This window comes from Pogoniulus pusillus, chromosome 5 (assembly GCF_015220805.1).
Source record: "Pogoniulus pusillus isolate bPogPus1 chromosome 5, bPogPus1.pri, whole genome shotgun sequence".
In the NCBI taxonomy this organism is placed as follows: domain Eukaryota; kingdom Metazoa; phylum Chordata; class Aves; order Piciformes; family Lybiidae; genus Pogoniulus; species Pogoniulus pusillus.
Genome location: NC_087268.1, coordinates 384,034 through 405,112, shown reverse-complemented (window position 1 = coordinate 405,112; position 21,079 = coordinate 384,034). Strand labels below are relative to the sequence as shown.

At 51.7% G+C, this 21,079-nt stretch overlaps 1 protein-coding gene across 1 annotated transcript in view; it reads left to right on the top strand.

Annotated features, from left to right (window-relative positions):
• Nucleotides 1–6,051: 6,051 nt before the first annotated feature.
• Nucleotides 6,052–21,079, top strand: part of SPAG17 (sperm associated antigen 17) — a 109,357-nt gene continuing 94,329 nt past the window's right edge. The window contains exon 1 of the mRNA XM_064143929.1: nucleotides 6,052–6,240. Coding sequence (XP_063999999.1) covers nucleotides 6,145–6,240 — 96 coding nt within the window. The 5' untranslated portion in view covers nucleotides 6,052–6,144. The remainder of the gene's footprint in view (nucleotides 6,241–21,079) is intronic.

The following is a 21,079-nucleotide window of genomic DNA, read 5'->3' as shown; positions in this document are numbered from 1 at the left end:
AGTCTGCCCGACCCCAGGCATTGAATGCAGCTGCAGACTTGGCTTGTTGTATCACTTGGCTTGTTTTTGTCTTTGTTTTAGTTGCACCAACACCTACAAAGGAAGCAGAAAAGGGTTTCTGAGCTTAACCACTGCTAAGTTTTTGCCCAGATGTACAACCTCTGGCATTCCCTCAGATAATTATGGAAGGGCCAGAGGCTTGAGCCTTGGCCACATAGGAATTTTGTCCTCTGCAAAAGGGAAATAAATAGCTCTTAAGAGGAGCCAAACAAGACCAGAGGCTTTGCCATAGGAAATAACAATGCATGGAGCCTAAGTTAGGGGTTAGGCAGGGCCCTGCTGGCATCGCTGGTTTCATTACAGAAGATAGAGCCAGGAGAGGCCATTGTAATTGTCTGCTCCAGCCTCCTGCACAAGACAAGACACAGGACTTCCCTAAATTAGCTTATCTTTGAGATATAGCATCTGCTACAGGAGGAAAAACATCTCATCTTTCCTGGAAGCTTTCCAGAGCAAGGCTAATTTTCCCCAGTGATTAGCCGTGTTTCACATTAAATGTGTGAGGCTGTGGTTGCAGTTGGGACCAGTTGGTCTTTAGCTTCACCCACAGGTATCACCACGAGTTTGTTCAAAGAGGTCCACTCCTCCCTTTGCCTTTCTTGCTGCTCCTGAATGGTAGGATAGCTCCACTGAATGGCATCATCTCAGCAGTGCGGCTCACTGACGGAGCAGGGACTCGAATACCAGCCACGACTGACATCCCTGCCTCCTCGCCAAGGGTTGCAGGGCATCGCTGTGAAGCTCCTTTCTGTTGAAGTCCACGGGGGCCCTGGTGGGAAAGGCAGCACTGCAAACTGTTTATGAGTGAGGTGGCCACTCGGAAATGGCTCTGGCGAGCGATCAGTACAGCAGCGCAGAGCGCAGAGAAGATTCTGGACTGGGTCCTTGCCCCAGTGTGAGTTCCCTGACCTGGCAGATGGGGATTGAGTGTCTGTTTATGCCAAGAGCAGGTTGCTAACATTTCTCCCCTAATTACTAATTATACCAGAGAAAGGGGCTTTACCAGCAGAGCCCTGGAAACGTGAAACTCGATCGGCAGAGATTTGCAGCAAAGATGGAAGACTGATGGGTGACATCAAACAGCTGACAGAGGCCAGGGCAGCCAGACAGACAGCAGCTGCTCCAAGGAGCTTCAGAGGTGGCAGGGGGTGCAGCTGCTCAGGGGAGACAGGAGTCTGTGGGGGAGCAGCAATGAAGGGGTTGCAGCAACTGAACACATCTGTGTCCAGTTCTGGGCTTTCCAGTTCAGGACAGACAGGGAACTACTGCAGACAGTCCAACAGAGGCCCACAGAGGTGATTAGGGGATTGGAGCATTTCTCCTTCTCTGGAGCCTTTCAAGGCCTGTCTGGATGTGTTCCTCTGTGACCTGTGTTAGGTAGTGTTGTCCTGCTCTGGCAGGGAGGTTGGACTCAATCTCCTTGGGTCCCTTCCAACCTCTAACATTCTGTCATCCAGTGAAAGGGCTGCAAGGCCCAGGGGATGCTTAGACTGAAGAAGAACGAGAGAAGATCCTACCAATGCTTATCAATTTCTAAAGGCTGAGGGAGCTGGGAGTGTGCAGCCTGCAGAAGAGGAGGCTCAGGGCAGAGCTCACTGCTGTCTGCAGCTCCATGAAGGGAGGCTGTAGCCAGGTGGGGTTGGGCTCTGCTGCCAGGCACCCAGCAACAGAAGAAGGGGACACAGTCTCAAGCTGTGCCAGGGCAGGTCTGGGCTGGATGTTAGGAGGAAGTTGTTGCCAGAGAGAGTGATTGGCATTGGAATGGGCTGCCCAGGGAGGTGGTGGAGTTGCTGTGCCTGGAGGTGCTGAAGCCAAGCCTGGCTGGGGCACTTAGTGCCATGGTCTGGTTGGTTGGGCAGGGCTGGGTGCTAGGGTGGGCTGGCTGAGCTTGGAGCTCTCTTCCAGCCTGGCTGATTCTGTGACTCTCATATTTTCAGTGCAAACTCTGGCAGAATTCCCCGTGTTGACCCTCCATGGTGTTAATGTTTGCTTTTAATGGATTTCAAACATTTGTATTTATTTTTACAGAGTACAACATTTCATATTCCACTTATTTAGGCTTTGCTTTGTTTGGCTATTGAGAAAGGTTAATGGTTAGTGCTCAGCACTACTGCGTAAGACTTCCTTTCTTGATGGTGGTAAGAGCAAGGAGTTCTACAGAAAGAGATCTCCATGGAGCACCCTCTAACCTGAGGGAAACTACTCTTGTGCCAAAAGAAAACAGGCAATGATACAGGAGTTGAAAGTGCAGGAGAACTGGGTGGAGGTGGGGGGGTTGACTTCTGGAAGGGTGGGAAAACAGAACCATAGAATCAGTCAGGTTGGAAGGCACCACAAGGATCAGCCAGTTCCAACCCCCCTGCCATGCCCAGGGACACCCTACCCTAGAGCAGGCTGCACACAGCCTCAGCCAGCCTGGCCTCAAACACCTCCAGCCATGGGGCCTCAACCACCTCCCTGGGCAACCCACTCCAGCCTCTCACCACTCTCCTGCTCAACAACTTCCTCCTCACAGCCACTCTCACTCTCCCCACCTCCAGCTTTGCTCCATTCCCCCCACTCCTGCCACTCCCTCACAGCCTCAAAAGTCCCTCCCCAGATTTTTTTGGAGGTCTTCTTCAGATCCTGGAAGGCCACAAGAAGGTCACCTGGGAGCCTCCTCTGCTCCAGCCTACACAGCCCCAACTCTTTCAGTCTGTGCTCACAGCAGAGCTGCTGCAGCCTCTGAGCATCCTCCTGGCCCTGCTCTGGACACACTCCAGCATCTCCACAGCCCTCTTGCAATGGGGGCTCCAGAGCTGGATGCAGTACTGCAGGTGGGGTCTCAGCAGAGCACAGCAGAGGGGGAGAATCCCCTCCCTGGCCCTGCTGGCCACACTTCTGCTGCTGCAGCCCAGGCTCTGCTTGGCTTTCTGGGCTGCAAGTGCACACTGCTGGCTCCTGTTGAGCTTCTCCTCCAGCAGCACCCCCAAGTCCCTCTCCTCAGGGCTGCTCTCCAGCCACTCACTGCCCAGCCTGCAGTTGTGTTTGGCACTGCCTCGATGCAGCTGCAGGACCTTGCACTTGGTCTTGTTGAACCTCTTGAGGTTGGCTTGTGCCCACCTCTGCAGCCTGTGCAGGTCCCTCTGGATGCCATCCCCTCCCTTCCCAAGACATTTTCTTTGGATTTATTTATTTGGGAAGAAGAATGCATCCTTGTGATCTGGTTTGGAAAGGGGCAGGAATAAAGCCTGAGACATCAGAGACTTCTGCGCTGACTGGCAGCACTGAACTGCTTCCCAGATTCAGTCACCTACAGCCAGTGGAACTACAATAGCAAACACAGAGGGAATCTTTCTTTAAAGAAGCCAGTGCACAGCCTCCAGATGGAATTTGGAAGTCATTTTACTGACAGATGATAATGGATTTCATTTTGAGCTTTGCCAGGAGCCCCTATACCACTCGCTACAGAGAGAAACAAACCTTCCCCCCACCTGTGCATGCACAAGAGCATCTCTTCTGAAGTTAAATGCAGGGTCCTGCAAGGTTGGATTTTCCTCCAGAGGGAAAATAAAGACAGCTGGTGGAGACTCTCAAACCTAAACTTATTCGCATGGATAAGGGAATTTTGATCTCCTCTGTGCATTCTGCTTGTGACAAACAAAAGAAGCTGAGTACATTTGTAACTCAGCTTGGCAGGAATGCCTGAGTGGAGGAGAGACACTGGCTGCCCAGGCCAACACTGCAGCTGGAGCTGGAGGGGAAAGGGACTAACTATAGCTCACTTTGACGCTGGCCATGTTACTGTGCAGGAAGACTTAAATAGGTTAGGTTTATTGATTGTGCATCTACTGGCCCAGGATCAGAGGGCAGGCCTTGCCATGTGGCAGATGGACTGGCCTGAATCACAGAATGACTGAATGGTAGGGGTTGGAAGAGACCTCTGAAGACCATCTTGTCCAGGCCTGCTACTCGAGCAGCATCACCTAGAGCAAATTGGACAGCAACACATCTAGGCAGGTTGGCAGTGTCTCCAGGACACAGACTTCACAAGCCCTCTGGACAGCCTGTTCCAGTGCTCTGCCACCCCTAAAGGGAAGGATTTTTTTTCCTGATGTTTATGTGGAAACTCCTGTGTTCCAGTTTGTGTCCATTGCCCCTTGTCCTATCACTGGACACCACTGGGAAGACACTCAGCCTTTAGATACCAAAAGGCACTAATGGGAGCCCTGCTCCGTCTCCTCCGGGCCAAAGAGCCCCAAGTCTCTTAGCCTTTCTTCAAAAGGTAGATGCTCCATTCTCCTCACCATTTCAGTGTCTCTCTGCTGGACTCCAGTAGTTTCCTGAACAGAGGAGCTCAGTACTGGATGCAGTATTCCAGATGAGGCCTCACCAGGGAAAAGCAGAAAGGGAAGAGAACTTCTCTCAATCTGCTGGCTTCATTCTTCTTCATGCACCCCAAGATGCCACTGCACTTCTGGGACATGAACTGCATTGTCTTTAAAATTTTTCTGCTCCCTTTCCCTCTAGAGCCATCCCTTGATATTGCCACCATTCAGCAACCCTCATCTTATCAGAAAAGCCCCTAACAATCTGAGAGGGAGAGTTCATTTGGTTTCATTACTGTTAAGTCCAATTCAGAAACTACTGACCTTTGTGGAAAGATAAAAATGCTAAGTGCACCATGCCACACTCAGAAGCAGAGTGGGGATTTGTACTCCAGCTTAACCCTTACCCCTTCAGGGCACATGCACTTACATTTGCCTGATGTAGGAAAGCACTTCCTGGCTCCTAAAGCTAGGACAGATACTTGGTCTGCAGCCACAAGGCCAATGCAGTCCATGTGGGAAGCTTTATGCACATGATACAAACAAATTCAGAGACTGAGAAAGAAACTGTAAGGAATCATTTGGTGGCCAGAGCAAGCAAAGACCTCCTACATTCACGTTGGTATGTGAGAGTTCAGGCCTGAGCAGTGCTGAGCACAGGGGCAGAAGAACCTCCCTTGTCCTGCTGCCCACACTGCTCTTGAGCCAGCCCAGGATGCCATTGGCTCTGCTGCCCACCTGGGCACACTGCTGCCTTCAGTGTCTTCAGCTCCTCTCTGCCAGCACCCCCAGCTCCCTCTCTGCCTGGCTGCTCTCAGCCACTCTGGCCCCAGCCTCTAGTGCTGCTTGGGGTTGTTGTGGCCAAAGTGCAGAACCCTGCACTTGGCCTTGTTCAATCTCATCCCATTGGCCTCTGCCCACCCATCCAGCCTGGCCAGGTCCCTCTGCAGGGCTCTCCTACCCTCCAACAGCTCCACAGCTGCTCCTAGCTTGGTGTCATCTGCAAACTCACTGATGCTGGACTCAATCCCCTGCTCCAGATCACCACTGAAGACATTGCACAGGACTGGGCCCAGCACTGACCCATGTAATCAAGGATCTTTTATTCAGCACATACAGAAGACACTGCCAGCCCAGGGTGCCAATGTAAGGCAGTATCACAGCAGGGCTCTGAGGCTGTGGCCGAAGCCGCAGGACTGCCGGCAGCGCCGGTGGGTGCGGGCGCGGCGGGCAGGGCAGCATGTGGCTCCGGGTGCTTTCACCGAACGTTAAACCACACAGGACAGGTCACTGTCTGCAGCGTGAGATCACGGCGGGACCCCTCTGCGGCGAGTTCTTCATCTTGGCAGCTCTCCTGCTTTCTCTCCCAGCTGTGCCTCCCGCTCCGCTGCTGCCCCCAGCGCGCTAGCACAGGGCAGTCCTTGGGAGCAGCCCTGCGCGCCGCACCTGTGCTCGCAGCCCGCCCGGGGCACTGCTGCTGCGCAGTGCTCGGGGTGCGGCGTTAAACTCGGTGGTCTGGGGCACGCTGCAAGGCCTGCTGCCGGCCCCCGGGAACTGCAGCACGGGCAGCCCTGCCGAAGCCTCTCGCCTGGAGGCAGCTCCAGGTGGCGGCGGCGGCGGCGGCGCTGCGCTCGCGGGCACAGCAGAGCCCCCCCCGCCAGCCCCGTGCGGCAGCGGCGGGAGGAGCCCCGCACGGCGCGGGCGGGAGGCGCGGGCCCCGGGCGAGCCGGTCGCCACGGCGACGCCAGGTGCGTGTCTGCCCGCCCGCCCAGCCGCCATGGGCCCCAGGCGGCCGAAGGCCAGCGAGGGCGGCTCGCCGGGAGCCGAGGTCAAGAGCTGGGAGGCTGCGCTGGTGGCCGCCCCCTTCGAGGAGGTGAAAGCAACCGAGGGGCAGGGCAGGACCGTGCAGGGGCACGGCGGGGCGGGCACAGCCTGCGCGGCGGCCCGAGCGTGGAGGGGACCGGGCCCGGCGCGGCCCCGGCGGCTTGCCTCGCCTGGGCGGTTGGCTCAGTGTCAGTTGGGCTGGGGGGACACCGGGGAACGGGACTCAGGAGGGTGAACCGCCCCGACGCGCCGTGCAGTTGCCCCCTCTTTGCCCCTCCTGCGCCGTTTAAGCAGCTGCTCGGAGGGTTTCTTGCTTTTCTTCCTCGCACCTTTCCTTCTTGGGGCTGTGGGTGCCAGGTTCCAGCTGGGAGTGAGCTCTCTCAAACTGCTGAGCAGCGAGGTTTGCGGAGCTGCTGACGCAGCATTAGCTGCAGCGCTCAGCATGCGAGCCTGTAATTTTCCCCGCTCGGGTCTGTGCAGCTACAAGGCACTTTTTTCCCCCCTTCTTTTGTTTTTTTGTCTTTCCTCCCCCCCTTCCTCTTTACGGAGCGTTAGGACCATTGTGTTGTGCCCACACAGTGTAATTGTAACAAACCTTAACCTGCGAGGGGCGCTTGGGTTCTAGAACAGGGCAGCCATTCAGCAAACAGTAACGTTTAGCTGGTGTGTGGTTTGTCTCTCGCTGCTGCTGCAGCTGAGACAAATTAATTCCGTGGCTTCCTTCTCTGGTGGGTTCCTGTTGTGCCCTGCTGGAAAAAAGAGGAGGTGTTTTCTCGTTCCTGCTTTGTTTTGGGTTCTGTGGGTGTTGTGTTTGCTTTTTGTTGCTTCTTTTGTTTGCTTTTTTTCTGGATGCGAGGAGGAAGTTCCTGGCAGAGAGAGTGATTGGCATTGGAATGGGCTGCCCAGGGAGGTGGTGGAGTCGCCGTGCCTGGAGGTGTTGAAGCCAAGCCTGGCTGGGGCACTTAGTGCCATGGTCTGGTTGACTGGCCAGGGCTGGGTGCTAGGTTGGGCTGGCTGATCTCGGAGCTCTCTTGGACCTGGCTGATTCTATGTTTTTAACGTGCCAGCTGTTCTGGTTACATATGATGACTTTTGAATTCAAGGAGAAGCTTTTAAATTGCCTACTTAATTTTCTGCCCCAAAACCGCCACAGGCGTTCAAGAACTCTTGCAACACTTGATTTGTATTTTATTAGATGGCTTGGGGGTTACGTTGGTTTTTATTTGTTAGTACCAGTTTAGCTGGTAGTAGCCAGGTTTGGCAGGAACAAGTTTAACTGAGCAACCGGTAAGCTGCTCAGCTAAGGTAGTTGTTGCTTGTTTTTCTCTGGAATGTTGATGTTTTTCAGTAGAGTACAGAGGTCCTTGAAGCCGTTTCTTGCTTGTGAATCCTGCCCTTAACTCTAGGAGAACCTCTCTGAAGCATGGGAACGGGGGGAGGTGCAATCTTCGTCACCTCCTCAGTTCCTGACGTTTCTCTCCTGCTTACTAGTAAGGTGTCAAGTAGAGTTTGCTGGTTTGGGGTTTTTTAATGGTAGTGTTTATTGTGGTTGTGGATATCACCCAGCGAATTCAATGAACAAAGCACTTTGTTTGCTGCTTCTACATGCAGTTTAGTGTATTTGCTGAATGCAAACTGTTATGTTGAAGTATTCTTAAAGGTAGGAAAGAGAATGTCCAGCAAATTCACTGAACAAAGCACTTTGTTTGCTGCTGCTGTTTATTATAGTTGCTAAATATTGCTGTTAAATTGCAGTATTTTTGAAGGTAGGAAACAAAATGCCCAGACTGGGTGATCTTGGAGGGCTCTTCCAGCCTGACTGATTCTATGATTCCATGAATTCACTGAACAAAGCACTTTGCTGCTTCTACATGCAGTTCATATTTGGTAAATATTGCTGTTATAGTGATGTGATTTTAAAGGTAGGAAATAAAATGTGCAGTGAATTCACTGAACAGCACTTTGTGTGCTGCTTCTATCTGCAGTTTATTAGAGTTGCTAGATGTTGCTGTTACATTGAAGCATTTTTAGAGGTAGGAAATCAAATGCCCACTGAATTCACTGAACAGCACTTTGCTGCTTCTACATGCAGTTCATATTTGGTAAATATTGCTGTTATAGTGAAGCGATTTTAAAGGTAGGAAATAAAATGCAGAGCAAATTCACTGAACAGAGCACTTTGTGTGCTGCTTCTATCTGCAGTTTATTAGAGTTGCTAAATGCAAACTGTTGTATTGAAGTATTTTTAAAGGCAGGAAAGAAAATGTTGAAAACTTAGGAGATGCCAGGATCAGGAATATTTGGGACCACACACTGAGGCAAACGGGGAGAAGTGCTGAGTGTGTTCACTGAACGGGGAAGGAAAAAAATAAGCGATCAGCCTAATTAAAGGTTGTAATGCCTGTACCCATGAGGGCTGAATTAATCCCATGGCTCCTTAATTCTGGTGTTGTCCAACTGTTTTCTGTTACAGTTAAAACTAATTCCGCGTTCTCTGTCCTGCTGTTGGTGGGCAGAGCCTTGGGAGCACAGGGAGAAGCTGTCTGCCTGCTGCGGTCAGCTCGAACTTGGCTTTTGTGATGCTGGGCAGCTGCTGAAGTTTCTTATTGCAAGCGAATTTTCATTCTGCTCTTATGGGCAGGAATGGGCTCAGTGCAAAGAGATGCTGACAAATCTGAGCATGTGTGAATCGAGATTCATCAGTATGGCAGCTGTGGGTATATCTAATGTAAATAAACATGCTCTGTAATAGCACATCTTTGACACAGCTATGACTGCCGTCCCAAATTTAGTTCTTTCCTCTTGGATGTAGAGGGGATTGAGTATCTTAACTACTCTATCACATAAGAGTTATTTTTTGCTCAAGCATAAACATGACATTTAAAAATCAGATCTCCTCCTGTAACTAGTCTAACCACACTGTCCCTCCTCTCAGCCCAGTAATCTCATAGCACCTAAAAGCTCGACTCAGATGTGTAAAGGTCAGGAACTGAAAACAAGCCTGAAAGAGGAAATCTCCAGCAACTTGAATTGTAGATGCACAAAGTTACCTCTTACTCCTCCTCGGGATTATATGTGTTGTGCTGCAGGAATCTGAAAGTATTTGGGAGATGACAGCAACTCCTATCAGTGTTTCCATAGCCAGTGTGTAAGGAGTTTTTACATCTGCCCAGGGAGGTGCTGGAGTGGCCGTGCCTGGAGGTGTTGAAGCCAAGCCTGGATGAGGCACTTAGTGCCATGGTCTGGTTGATTGGCCAGGGCTGGGTGCTAGGTTGGGCTGGCTGAGCTTGGAGGTCTCTTCCAGCCTGCTTGATTCTGTGATTCTGTGATCTTTTGCTCGTGTCAGCTTAGAGAATATCCTTTGCCTTTATTGGAGCGAAAGGGAATTTCCTAGAACTGGGTTTAAATCGTACCAGATAGACTGAGCAATGAGATTTTATATTTTAACTTGTGTTTATGGCTTAAAAAGTTTTATTAGTTTGATCTCATAAAGGGAGTCATTTTAGCCCTGGTGTTAAGATTTTACGGGCGGCTATGCTAACTGAAATATTTAAATGGTATTTGCTAACCAAATAATTGGCCTTTACTACATGCACTGTAAAAACTGCTAACAGGCAGCTTAAAAACAGGTACAGAGGAGATATGAATTTCTGCAGAGCCTCTCCTTGTAGTTCTGTGCATCTCTTTGGTGTGCTGTGCAGAAGAAATGGAACTGCAAGTTGTGTTTGCATTCAGACAGCAAGATGCTTTGATCGGGTTCGCTGCAGAGTTAAATTCCAACACAGAATTTAGGGTTCTTAGCTTTAAACTTTGCATGCCCTAAGTGGCTAAATAGACATATTTGCTAAGTGGAACAGCAGTCACAGCCCTTAGTTGAATTAACTATATGCTCTAATTAGCTAGCATAAATAAATGTGGGAGCTGGATGCCGTGTCGTGCTGTGACTTCACATCTATATGGTACTTCATTTTATTGTCATTTTGGGGCCTGAAAATGGAACTGAAATGAAACCTGAACCAATTACAAAAATTCTAAAGATGACAGGATCACAGCTCACAGGATGTTAGGATTTGGAAGGGACCCAAGGAGATTGAGTCCACTCCCCGTGCCAGAGCAGGACGATCCTATCTAACACAGATCACAGAGGAACACATCCAGACAGGCCTGGAAAGGCTCCACAGAAGCAGACCCCACAGCCTCTCTGGGCAGCCTGTGCCAGTGCTCTGGGACCCTTCCAGCAAAGAAGTTCCCCCTTGTGTTGAGGCAGCACCTCCTGTGCTGCAGCTTACACCCATTGCTGCTTGTCCTATGCCAGGGAGCAGTGAGCAGAGCCTGTCCCCCCCTCCTGGCAGCCCTCAGATACTGATAAACATTGATCAAATCCCCTCTCAGTCTCCTCCAGACTGAGCAGCCCCAGGGCCCTCAGCCTCTCCTCATCAGCTATGCCCTCCAGTCCCCTCATCATCCTCCTAGCCCTCTGCTGGACCCTCTCCAGCAGATCCCTGTGCCTCTGAAACTGGGCAGCCCAAAACTGAAGGCAGTGTTCAAGATGGGGTCTCAGCAGGGCAGGGCAGAGGGGGAAGAGGACAGCTAGACTATACTAATCAGGTTGCTTCCTCTTTAGAGAGGAACTAACATTCAGTTGAGCCTTGCTACCCTTTAACCTGCCCAGATGGTACTCACAAGCTCAGGCTCTTAAGATCCAAATCCTTTAGTAATACAGGCCTGTATCAGTTGGCAGATAAGGAAAGTGGGCTTGCAGCTTTCTTAGCAGTGCTGCACTGCTTTAGGGCTACAGAAGGTTGCTGCTCAGCAGCCATTCCTAGTAATGTCAGCTGTAATTGCTGATTTACCATCTTCCTCCTTAGTGAAAGTAGAGAGTGCTAGAGGCACTATCACTTGTGAGTGTTCATAAGTCCCAGGCAATACTTGAAAGTCAGGAGGTGAAGGAGCTCTTGCTGTTTGATGTTCAGACCTTAGGAGCTGAAGTTTTCAGATGTTCCTCATCAGGCATTACAGTTCAATTTTTAATAGTGCTGTAATGAAATGAACCTCCTAGTTCTGGCTTCTAAGGAAAAAAGCCACTGCCACCAACAAAGAAAAGATTCCAGCAAGCCCCACAAGCACACACTCCCTGCATCCCTGTCAAATGCCACACAAATAGGTAATGATCCGGATCACAGGGACTGGGATTGCCTGGGTGAGAGGCAGTGTGTGTGAGATGGCTGCTCTGTGCTCAGGTGTGCCTGGCTGCATCAGCTGTCGTCTGTGAGCAGCTGCCCTGCTGTGTCTAGGAACTGAAGCAGAGAAAAACAGGTCTGCTTAAAAGGAGACGAAAAATGGAGAGCCTGTGCCGTGGTCTGGTTGAGTGGACAGGGCTGGGGGCTAGGTTGGACTGGATGAGCTTGGAGGTCTCTACCAACCTGCTTGATTCTATGATTCTGTGATTGCTTTTTCCTGGAGTGCTGCTTGGGGTTGTTGTGGCCAAAGTGCAGAACCCTGCCCTTGGCCTTGTTCAGTCTCATCCCATTGGCCTCTGACCACTCCTCCACCCTGGCCAGGTCCCTCTGCAGGGCTCTTCTGCCTTTCCACAGCTCCACAGCTGCTCCTAGCTTGGTGTCATCTGCAAACTTAGTGATGCTGGACTCAGTCACCTGCTCCAGATCATCACTAAAGACATTGCACAGGACTGGCCCCAGCACTGATCCTTCTGCAATAATATTTGGAAGGATTAAACTAAGTAGAGGAGCAGTTGTATATTGAGGGAGAAAATATTTTTAAAGTAACCATAGGCAGTCCACCTCATTTCCTTCTCTCTATAGCCTGTGATTTTAGGTGGTGAGCTGTAGAAGCAGGGCCTGTTTATTCTCTGTTCTGTCAGTGCCTTGAAGGTTAAGGATACTGTTCCAATATTGATAAGGGCAGTACTGCACAAATCACAGATTTTTAAGGTCACAGAAGAGCAAAGTCAGTTACACACCTCAGACTGTCTCCTCAGGCTGCACATTTGCTGTCCTTGCTTTAGTTGCTGTTCTTAATATTCAGCTCTTGTGAGAAATCATAGAATCACAGCATCAAGCAGGGTGGAAGAGAGCTCCGAGCTCGGCCAGTCAGCATTATCTCTAACACTGTTTGCACTTCTGCAGAGCAGACCTTGTCTCAGGCTGCACAGTGTTCTGCAGAATTGAGGTAGTTATGACTTTCACTGTGAGTTAGCTTGTAGAGGCTCATTCCATGTGCTTTATAATGCATTGGCCAGAGTTTTGCCTGCACTGTAACTGTTCTCTTAGCTGTTCTGTGGAGAAGCTTTGTCCTTTGGAGGCAGAAGAGAATACGTGGCACACTGACATCAAGTGCATGCTTTATACCAAGAGCATACAGTTTGCTGGGAATGTTTGTGTTTCAGTAAATCCTGAGGTGCTTTGGGTTTGTTTTTTTAACAACCTGATTTTCACAAGCAGGATTTACCTTGGTGCTCTGTTAGAGGCTTTGAAGGTGGCCACCACGGTGGAAATCAGGGAAATATTCTCCCCGTTGCTTGTTGTGCTGTTTCAAGGAATGGCCTCTGGATGGAGGGACAGCCAGAGCCTGGGCTGCAGCAGCAGCAGTGTGGCCAGCAGGGCCAGGGAGGGGATTCTCCCCCTCTGCTCTGCTCTGCTGAGACCCCACCTGCAGTAGTGCAGCCAGCTCTGGAGCCCCCATTGCAAGAGGGCTGTGCAGATGCTGGAGTGTGTCCAGAGCAGGGCCAGGAGGATGCTCAGAGGCTGCAGCAGCTCTGCTGTGAGCACAGCCTGAAAGAGTTGGGGCTGTGCAGGCTGGAGCAGAGGAGGCTCCCAGGTGACCTTCTTGTGGCCTGCCAGCATCTGAAGGGGGCTCCAAAACAGCTGGGGAGGGACTTTTGAGGCTGTGAGGGAGTGGCAGGAGTGGGGGGAATGGAGCAAAGCTGGAGGTGGGGAGAGTCAGGCTGGATGTGAGGAGGAAGTTGTTGAGCAGGAGAGTGGTGAGAGGCTGGAGTGGGTTGCCCAGGGAGGTGGTTGAGGCCCCATGGCTGGAGGTGTTTGAGGCCAGGCTGGCTGAGGCTGTGTGCAGCCTGCTCTAGGGTAGGGTGTCCCTGCCCATGGCAGAGGGTTTGGAACTGGCTGCTCCTTGTGGTCCCTTCTAGCTGTCTGATTCTGTGCTTCTAACTTGGATAAGGAAAAGAATGGGAATGGAAGGAGAAAGGAGCTGGCGATAGTTGTCAGCAAGGGGGGAAAGAAGAAAAAGCACTCTTGAGGAGCACAGATTGCCTGGGTAAGTTTGTTGCAGGATGCTGTTAATCAGAGGTGAGCAGGTTTAAATTGTGGGCATGGAAACTTTAGTTGCTTCTAAGGAGAAACTGCAGACAGCCTAAGGCAGGAGGTTTAGGGTTCTGCTGGGAGTGTCTCCCTGTCCCTGAAGGCGTGCAGGAAGCTGTGGGAACAAGCTGCCCAGAGAAGTGGTGTTCTCTAGAGACTTTCAAGACCCATATAGGCTGCTCCTGTGTGACCTGCCTTGGGTGATGCTGCTTTGGCAGAGGAGTTGGAGTCAGTGATCTGCAGAGGTGCCCTGTAACCCCTGCCATTCTATGATTTTATGTTGCTGCTGGACCATGCCTCCCCTGGTATCAGGAGCAGAACTTGGCATTTCCTGAGTCTTCTTGTGCTGTCAGCACCTGTCTGTGGTACTCGTTGGGCCTGGTTCCTCTCCAAAGCAGGTAGTGTAGGGATGGTATCAGTTGCTCCACTAGCTCCATGCCACAGGTGGATGGTTGTTCAAGGCTCTGTCTCTGCTGGCAGGCTCTGGGAACACTGAGATACTGCCAGATGAGGACGTTTCAGATCTCGTTCTCAAAGCCTACAAAGCAGAACAGTGTGGGCAGCAGGACAAGGGAGGTTCTTCTGCCCCTGTGCTCAGCACTGCTCAGGCCACCCCTTGAGTGCTGTGTCCAGTTCTGTGCTCCTCCATTCAAGAGAGATGTTGAGGTGCTGGCAGGTGTTTGGAGAAGAGCATCAAGGTTGGGGAGGGGCCTGGAGCAGAGCCCTGTGAAGAGAGGCTGAGGGAGCTGGGGGTGTGCAGCCTGCAGCAGAGGAGGCTCAGGGCAGAGCTCATTGCTGCCTGCAGCTGCCTGCAGGGAGGCTGTGGCCAGGTGGGTTTGGGCTCTGCTGCCAGGCACCCAGCAACAGAACAAGGGGACACAGCCTCAAGCTGTGCCAGGGCAGGTCTAAGCTGGATGTTAGGAGGAAGTTGTTGTCAGAGAGAGTGATTGGCATTGGAATGGGCTGCCCAGGGAGGTGGTGGTGTGGCTGTGCCTGGAGGTGTTGAAGCCAAGCCTGGCTGGGGCACTCAGTGCTATGGTCTGGTTGGTTGGGCAGGGCTGGGTGCTAGGTTGGGCTGGGTGAGCTTGGAGCTCTCTTCAACCTGCTTGATTCTATCATCCTATGTTTTTTGCCCAAGTGTGGACATCTAAATGCTCTCTGTTCAAAAAATGGTAAAGTTTTTTCCAGCTTTTGGTGGTTCTACAATGACAACTTGAATTCACAATGACTGCAGCTCTGGGGGTTGGGGTGTGGCTGTTACCTGCCCTCCCATGCTTTGCCTTATGTTCAGGGTGAGTTTGGTGGGCTGGCCAGGGGGGTTAAGAAGCAGAAGGATTAGTTAGACAGCAGGTTGGAGCGAGAGAAGTGCAGTCTAAAGAGCCCAGGGAGCCAGTCTGTTTTCTGTGTCTGTGTTCTTGTTCTCACCCATCTCACAAGCCTATGAGTGCAGCAGCCAGCACCGCTGTTCCCCTCTCACGGCCTGGCACCTCATTGCTCTCACCAGAACATCCCAGCCCGGCTCAGGCTGGCACGAAGTGCTGTGCACGCCTTGGTAACGTTGGGATGTTTAGCTCTGCAGCGCTGTGCATGAGATGGGCAACTGTCGGCAGGAGCAGTTCCCATCCCCCATCCCTGCCGGCTGGGCAGGGGAGCAGGAGGGCATCTGCGTGCTGGGTGCAGTGCCCGCACAAGCCATTGCTGCCACCTGCTGCCCCGGCGCGGCCGCACCCCCCTGCACCTTCGGAGCTTAAAACAGCGCCGTGCTGCTGCTCTGCTGCTACCAAACGTTTATGATACAGACAGGTGGTGATGGGTGAAACTGTATCTGAAGCTGCCCTTTCGGGCCCTGGCTCTGCTCTGTAGCTGCTCACAGTTTTGGGAGCTGACAGTGACCTAAGTCATGTCTGTGCCTTTGTTTTGTTCCCCTAAGTATTCCTTGGTTTAAAAATGAAGGTGTGTATAATCACACATCATTGATCAAATCCCCTCCCAGTCTTCTCTTCTCCAGACTGAGCAGCCCCAGGGCCCTCAGCCTCTCCTCATCAGCCATGCCCTCCAGTCCCCTCATCATCCTCACAGCACTCCTCTGGACCCTCTCCAGCAGATCCCTGTCCCTTTCAAACTGGGCAGCCCAAAACTGAAGGCAGTGTTCAAGATGAGGTCTCAGCAGGGCAGAGTAGAGGGGGAGGAGAACCTCCCTTGATCTGCTGGACACACTCCTGCTAACACAGCCCAGGCTCCCATTGGCCTTCTTGGCCACAAGGGCACATTGCTGTGCCATGGGGAACTTGTTAGCCACCAGCACCCCCAGGTCCCTCTGCACAGGGCTGCTCTCCAGCAGTCACCTCCCAGCCTGGACTGCTGCAGTTTGTTATTCCTCCCCAGGTGCAGAACTCTGCACTTGTCTTTGTTGAACCTCATCTGGTTCCTCTGTGCCCAGCTCTCAGCCTGCCCAGGGCTCTCTGGATGGCAGCACAGCCTGCAGCTGTCTCAGCCAAGCCTCCCATCTTGGTGTCAGCAGCAAACTTGCTGAGCAGACTCTGCCTGTCTGTGCCCTCATCAGTGTCACTGATGAAGATGTTGAACAGGACTGGCCCCAGCACTGATCCCTGGGGGACTCCACTGGTCACAGCTCTCCAGCTGGACCTGGCACCATTGATCACCACCCTCTGATCTCTATCTTGTAACCAGTTCCTAACCTGACTCACTGCCTGCTCTTCCAGCCCACACTGCCTCAGCTTGCTCACTATAATGTCATGGGAGATGGTGTCAGAGGCCTTGCTAAGGTTGTGGTAGACTACAGCCACTGCTCTCCCTGAATCTGCCCATTCAGTTATGGCATCATAAAATGCCATCACCGTAATGGTTCTGATTAGTGTGGCAATATCTTGGGACTACCTTGGTTTAGTGAAGATTTTTCCATGTTTACCTCTGTGCAGCTTTGCTGATATCCTTGCAGTTGCCATGTGCAGGTGTGCAATGACCAAAGTAATGTGGTGACCCCTGAAGAGTGCAGAGCAGAAGCGTTGAAGTGCTCATGGCTCAGGCACTGTGGATGCTGGTGGGTTAAATCACATCATTTTCCCAGAATCACAGACTGGTAGGGATCAGCAGGGATGTCTGGAATTCATCTCGTCCAACCCCTCTGCTAGTGCAGCATCACTCAAAGTCAGTCACACAGGAATGCCTGAAGGTGGGTTTGGAATGCCTCCAGAGACAGACTCCACAGCCTGTCTGGGCAGCCTGTGCTGCTGCTCTGCCACACTCAAAGGGAAGAACTCTCTCCTGAGGTTTGTGTGGAACCTCCTGTGTGCCCATTGTGCCCATTGCCCCTTGTCCTGTCCCTGGACACCACAGGCTCCATCCTCCTCTAGATGTTGATAAGTATTAATGAGATCTGCTGTCAGCCCCAGCTCTCAGCTGTCTTGGGTTCAAATGCAAGTTCCCAGAGACTCTTATAAATTTGGTAGACCCAATGACAATTTATAGAATTTATAGAGTTTATAGAGTGCCCTCCCCTCCTCCCCCTCCTTTCCCCAAAAGACAGGGAGAGAGATAAAAGGTAGGGACACCCCAATAAATCAATCTCACTCGATTTGGAAGTAAAAAAGGAAAAGTTTAACAATAACTTAGAAAAAAGGGATTGGAGGTAGGGGAGTTTACAAAGGATGAGGAAGGGAAAACAGCAAAATACAAAACAGGGATGGATACAACCCGAGTAGTGTGATGGTGTCTCTGCCTCGTGGCTGGTATACAGTATCAGTGTGTGTGTGCGGTCATGAACGCAGGTAGTGAGCAAGAGGGCGAAAAGAGGAAGAGACAGGAGAACTCCTGTCTTTTATACCACAGGAAGTGGGGGGAGTGGGCTAACCATCACCTGGAGTGTGGCCCACCCCTGAGGAGGGGCCAAGACCCCTAGGGTCAGGTTCAGGGTCACTCCCCCAGGAGTGTTAACCCTATACATTCCACCCCTTGGTTAGACCACTTCCACCTTCCTAAGAACAGTCTTCTTCTCCAAAGATGGGAAAAAAGTTGTCCATGGGTTAAGAGTTCTTAAAGTCCTTCTTGGTTCCCGGCTGTATCTCAAGGCGATGTGCTCCTCTGGTCCGGTGCAGGTTGCTGAGATGTGAGCAGGGCAGGAACGGAAGAAAAGTCAGTGAAGCAGGAACAGTTCTTGTTGGTACTCAGGAAAAGAGTCTTTTCCCTCTGTGAAGAAAACATCAGGAACAGTCTCTTCATGTCTGGCATCAGGGGAACAGGTGTGGATGAGATGGCTGTAGACATCCTCTGGAGGGAAATCAGGAACAGTCTCTCACTGCAGGGCATCAGTGACGGATCAGGTGCAGGGTTCTGGTTGGACGCCGTGGTGTGATGCGATGCTGTAGGACTCTGGATAGCTGCTGCTGTCATGTAGGTTCTGTTGGACGCCGTGTAGTGGTGAGGGTATAACTACAAAAAACAACTTGTAACCCCTTATGAACTATAATACAAGTATTGCACAACTATGATACAAGTATTGCACAACTATGATACAACTATTATACAACTATAATACAAGATAACCTGAAATATCTGGAACACATGGAATCAACTCTGAGATTTCAAAACCTTTTCAGCTAAAGAGAGGTTTCTCTGAGGGACACACTCGATAACACCAGTTTCCATCATCACCCAGTATGTGTGACCAGGACCCTCTGCGGATACCACCCCTTTGATAGGTTTTCCCCCACCAGAGGCAGGAGCCACCCACACGGTCTTTCCCAGTAGATTCCTTTCACAGACTACAGGAACTCCATCTCCCTCAACTATGGGCAGTAGGGCAGACTGAGCAGGACCAGCTCTGTTAACTGATCCCCTGCTGTTCACCAGCCAAGTGGCTTCTGCAAGGTGCTTCTCCCAGTTGCTGAGAGTTCCACCTCCCATAGCCTTCAGGGTGGTTTTCAGCAGGCCATTGTGTCGCTCAATCTTTCCTGCAGCCTGTGGGTAGTATGGGATGTGATAAACCCATTCTATCCCATGCTCTTTTGCCCAGTTGCTTACAAGGTGGTTCTTGAAATGGGTCCCATTGTCTGACTCAATTCTCTCTGGGGTACCGTGTCTCCACAGGATGTGGCTCTGCAGACCCAGAATGGTGTTACGGGCAGTAGCATGAGGTACTGGGTAGGTTTCCAGCCACCCCGTGCTTCCCTCCACCATGGTTAACACATACTGCTTGCCACTACGAGACCGAGGCAGAGTGATGTAATCAATCTGCCAGGCCTCCCCATACCTGTACTTTGACCACCTTCCCCCGTACCACAAAGGCTTCATGCGCTTAGCTTGCTTTATGGTGGCACAGATGTCACATTCATGGATAACCTGAGTTATGGCCTCCATGGATATGTCCACGGATCTGTCTCGGGCCCATTGGTATGTGGCATCTCTTCCTTGGTGACCAGAAGAGTCATGTGCCCACCGAGCTAAGAACAGTTCACCTTTGTGCTTCCAGTCCAGGTCAATCTGGCAGATGTGGGCAGCCTGGTCAGCTTGATGGTTATGCTGCTGCTCTTCAGTGGCTCTGCTCTTTGGGATGTGAGCACTGATGTGTCGGATTTTAACTGGCAGTTTGTCCAGGCGTGCAGAAATGTCTTGCCAGAGATCAGCAGCCCAAATAGGCTTCCCTTTTCTCTGCCAATCATTTCTCTTCCACTCCTTCAGCCACCCCCATAAGGCATTTGCTACCATCCATGAGTCGGTGTAGATGTATAGCCTTGGCCACTGCTCTCGTTCTGCAATGTCCAGGGCCAGCTGGATGGCTTTCACCTCAGCATACTGGCTGGATTCGCCTTCTCCATCTCTTGCCTCTGCAACCCTGCGTGTGGGGTTCCAGACGGCAGCCTTCCATCTTCGCTTGCTGCCTACCAGGCGGCAGGATCCATCTGTGAAGAGAGCATATGCCTTTTCCTCCTCAGGGAGGTCACTGTATGGGGGGGCTTCCTCGGCACGGGTCACTGCCTTCTCTTCTGCTGGTTTTCCAAAGTCAGTGCCCTCTGGCCAGTTGGTGATGACCTCTACAATGCCTGGACGCTCGAGAGTCCCCATCCTAGCCCTCTGAGTTATCAGAGCCATCCACTTACTCCAAGTGGCATCTGTGGCATGGTGCGGAGTCGAACCCTTCCCCTTAAACATCCAAGTCAGGACTGGAAGCCTTGGAGCTAAAAGGAGTGGTGACTCCGTCCCAATCACCTCAGAGGCAGCTCTGACTCCCTCATAGGCAGCTAGGATTTCTTTCTCTGTGGGGGTATACTTGGTCTCTGAGCCTTTGTACGCCTTGCTCCAGAACCCGAGTGGGCGGCCTCTTGTCTCATCAGGAGCTTTCTGCCATAGGCTCCAGCTAGGACCATTCTCACCGGCTGCTGTGTAGAGAATGTTCTTAATCTCTGGGCCGGTTCGAACTGGTCCCAAGGCCATGGCATGGACCACCTCTCGTTTGATCTGGTCAAATGCCACCTGCTGCTCAGGTCCCCACCCAAAGTTATTCCTCTTTCTTGTAACGTCAAAGAGGGGTTTCACAATTTGACTGTACCCGGGAATGTGCATCTTCCAAAAGCCCACAAACCCCAGGAAGGATTGTGTCTCCTTCCGGTTAGTGGGTTCCACCATAGTGGCCACTTTATTCACCACATCCATAGGGATGTGGCGTCGGCCATCCTGCCAGCGAACTCCCAGGAACTGGATCTCTCTGGTAGGCCCTTTCACTTTGCTTCTCTTAATGGCAAAACCAGCATCCAACAGGATATTAATGATCTTCTCACCCTTCTGGAAGACCTCCTCTGCTGTCTCACCCCATACAATGATGTCATCGATGTACTGCAGATGTTCCGGAGCTCCACCCTTCTCCAGTGCAGTCTGGATGATGCTGTGGCAGATTGTAGGGCTGTGCTTCCACCCTTGAGGCAGTCTGTTCCAGTGGTACTGGACTCCTCTCCAGGTGAAGGCAAACTGCGGCCTACATTCTTCTGCAATGGGGATGGAGAAGAAAGCATTAGCAATGTCAATTGTGGCATACCATTTGGCCTCCTTTGTTTCCAGTTCATACTGCAGCTCCAACATGTCAGGCACGGCTGCGCTGATTGGAGGAGTCACTTCATTCAGGCCTCGGAAATCCACCGTGAGTCTCCACTCCCCCGTCTCCTTTCGCACTGGCCATATCGGGCTGTTGAAGGGCGAGTGGCTCTTGCTGATGACAAGCTGCTGCTCCAGGCGGCGAATCAGCTGCTGTATGGGTAGCAGGGAGTCTCTGTTGGTGCGGTATTGCCTGCGATGAACTACACGAGAAGCAATAGGTAACTTGACATCTTCCACCTTGTGGGTACCAACCACGGAAGGGTCATCTGACAAGCCAGGCATGATAGACAGCTGCTCTTTGTCTGCAGTCTCTACAGCTGCTATGCCAAAAGCCCACTTGTTCCCCTTTGGATCTTTAAAGTACCCTTCCCGGAGAAAGTCGATCCCCAGGATGCAAGGTGCATCAGGGCCAGTTACTATGGAGTGCTTCTCCCACACATTCCCGGT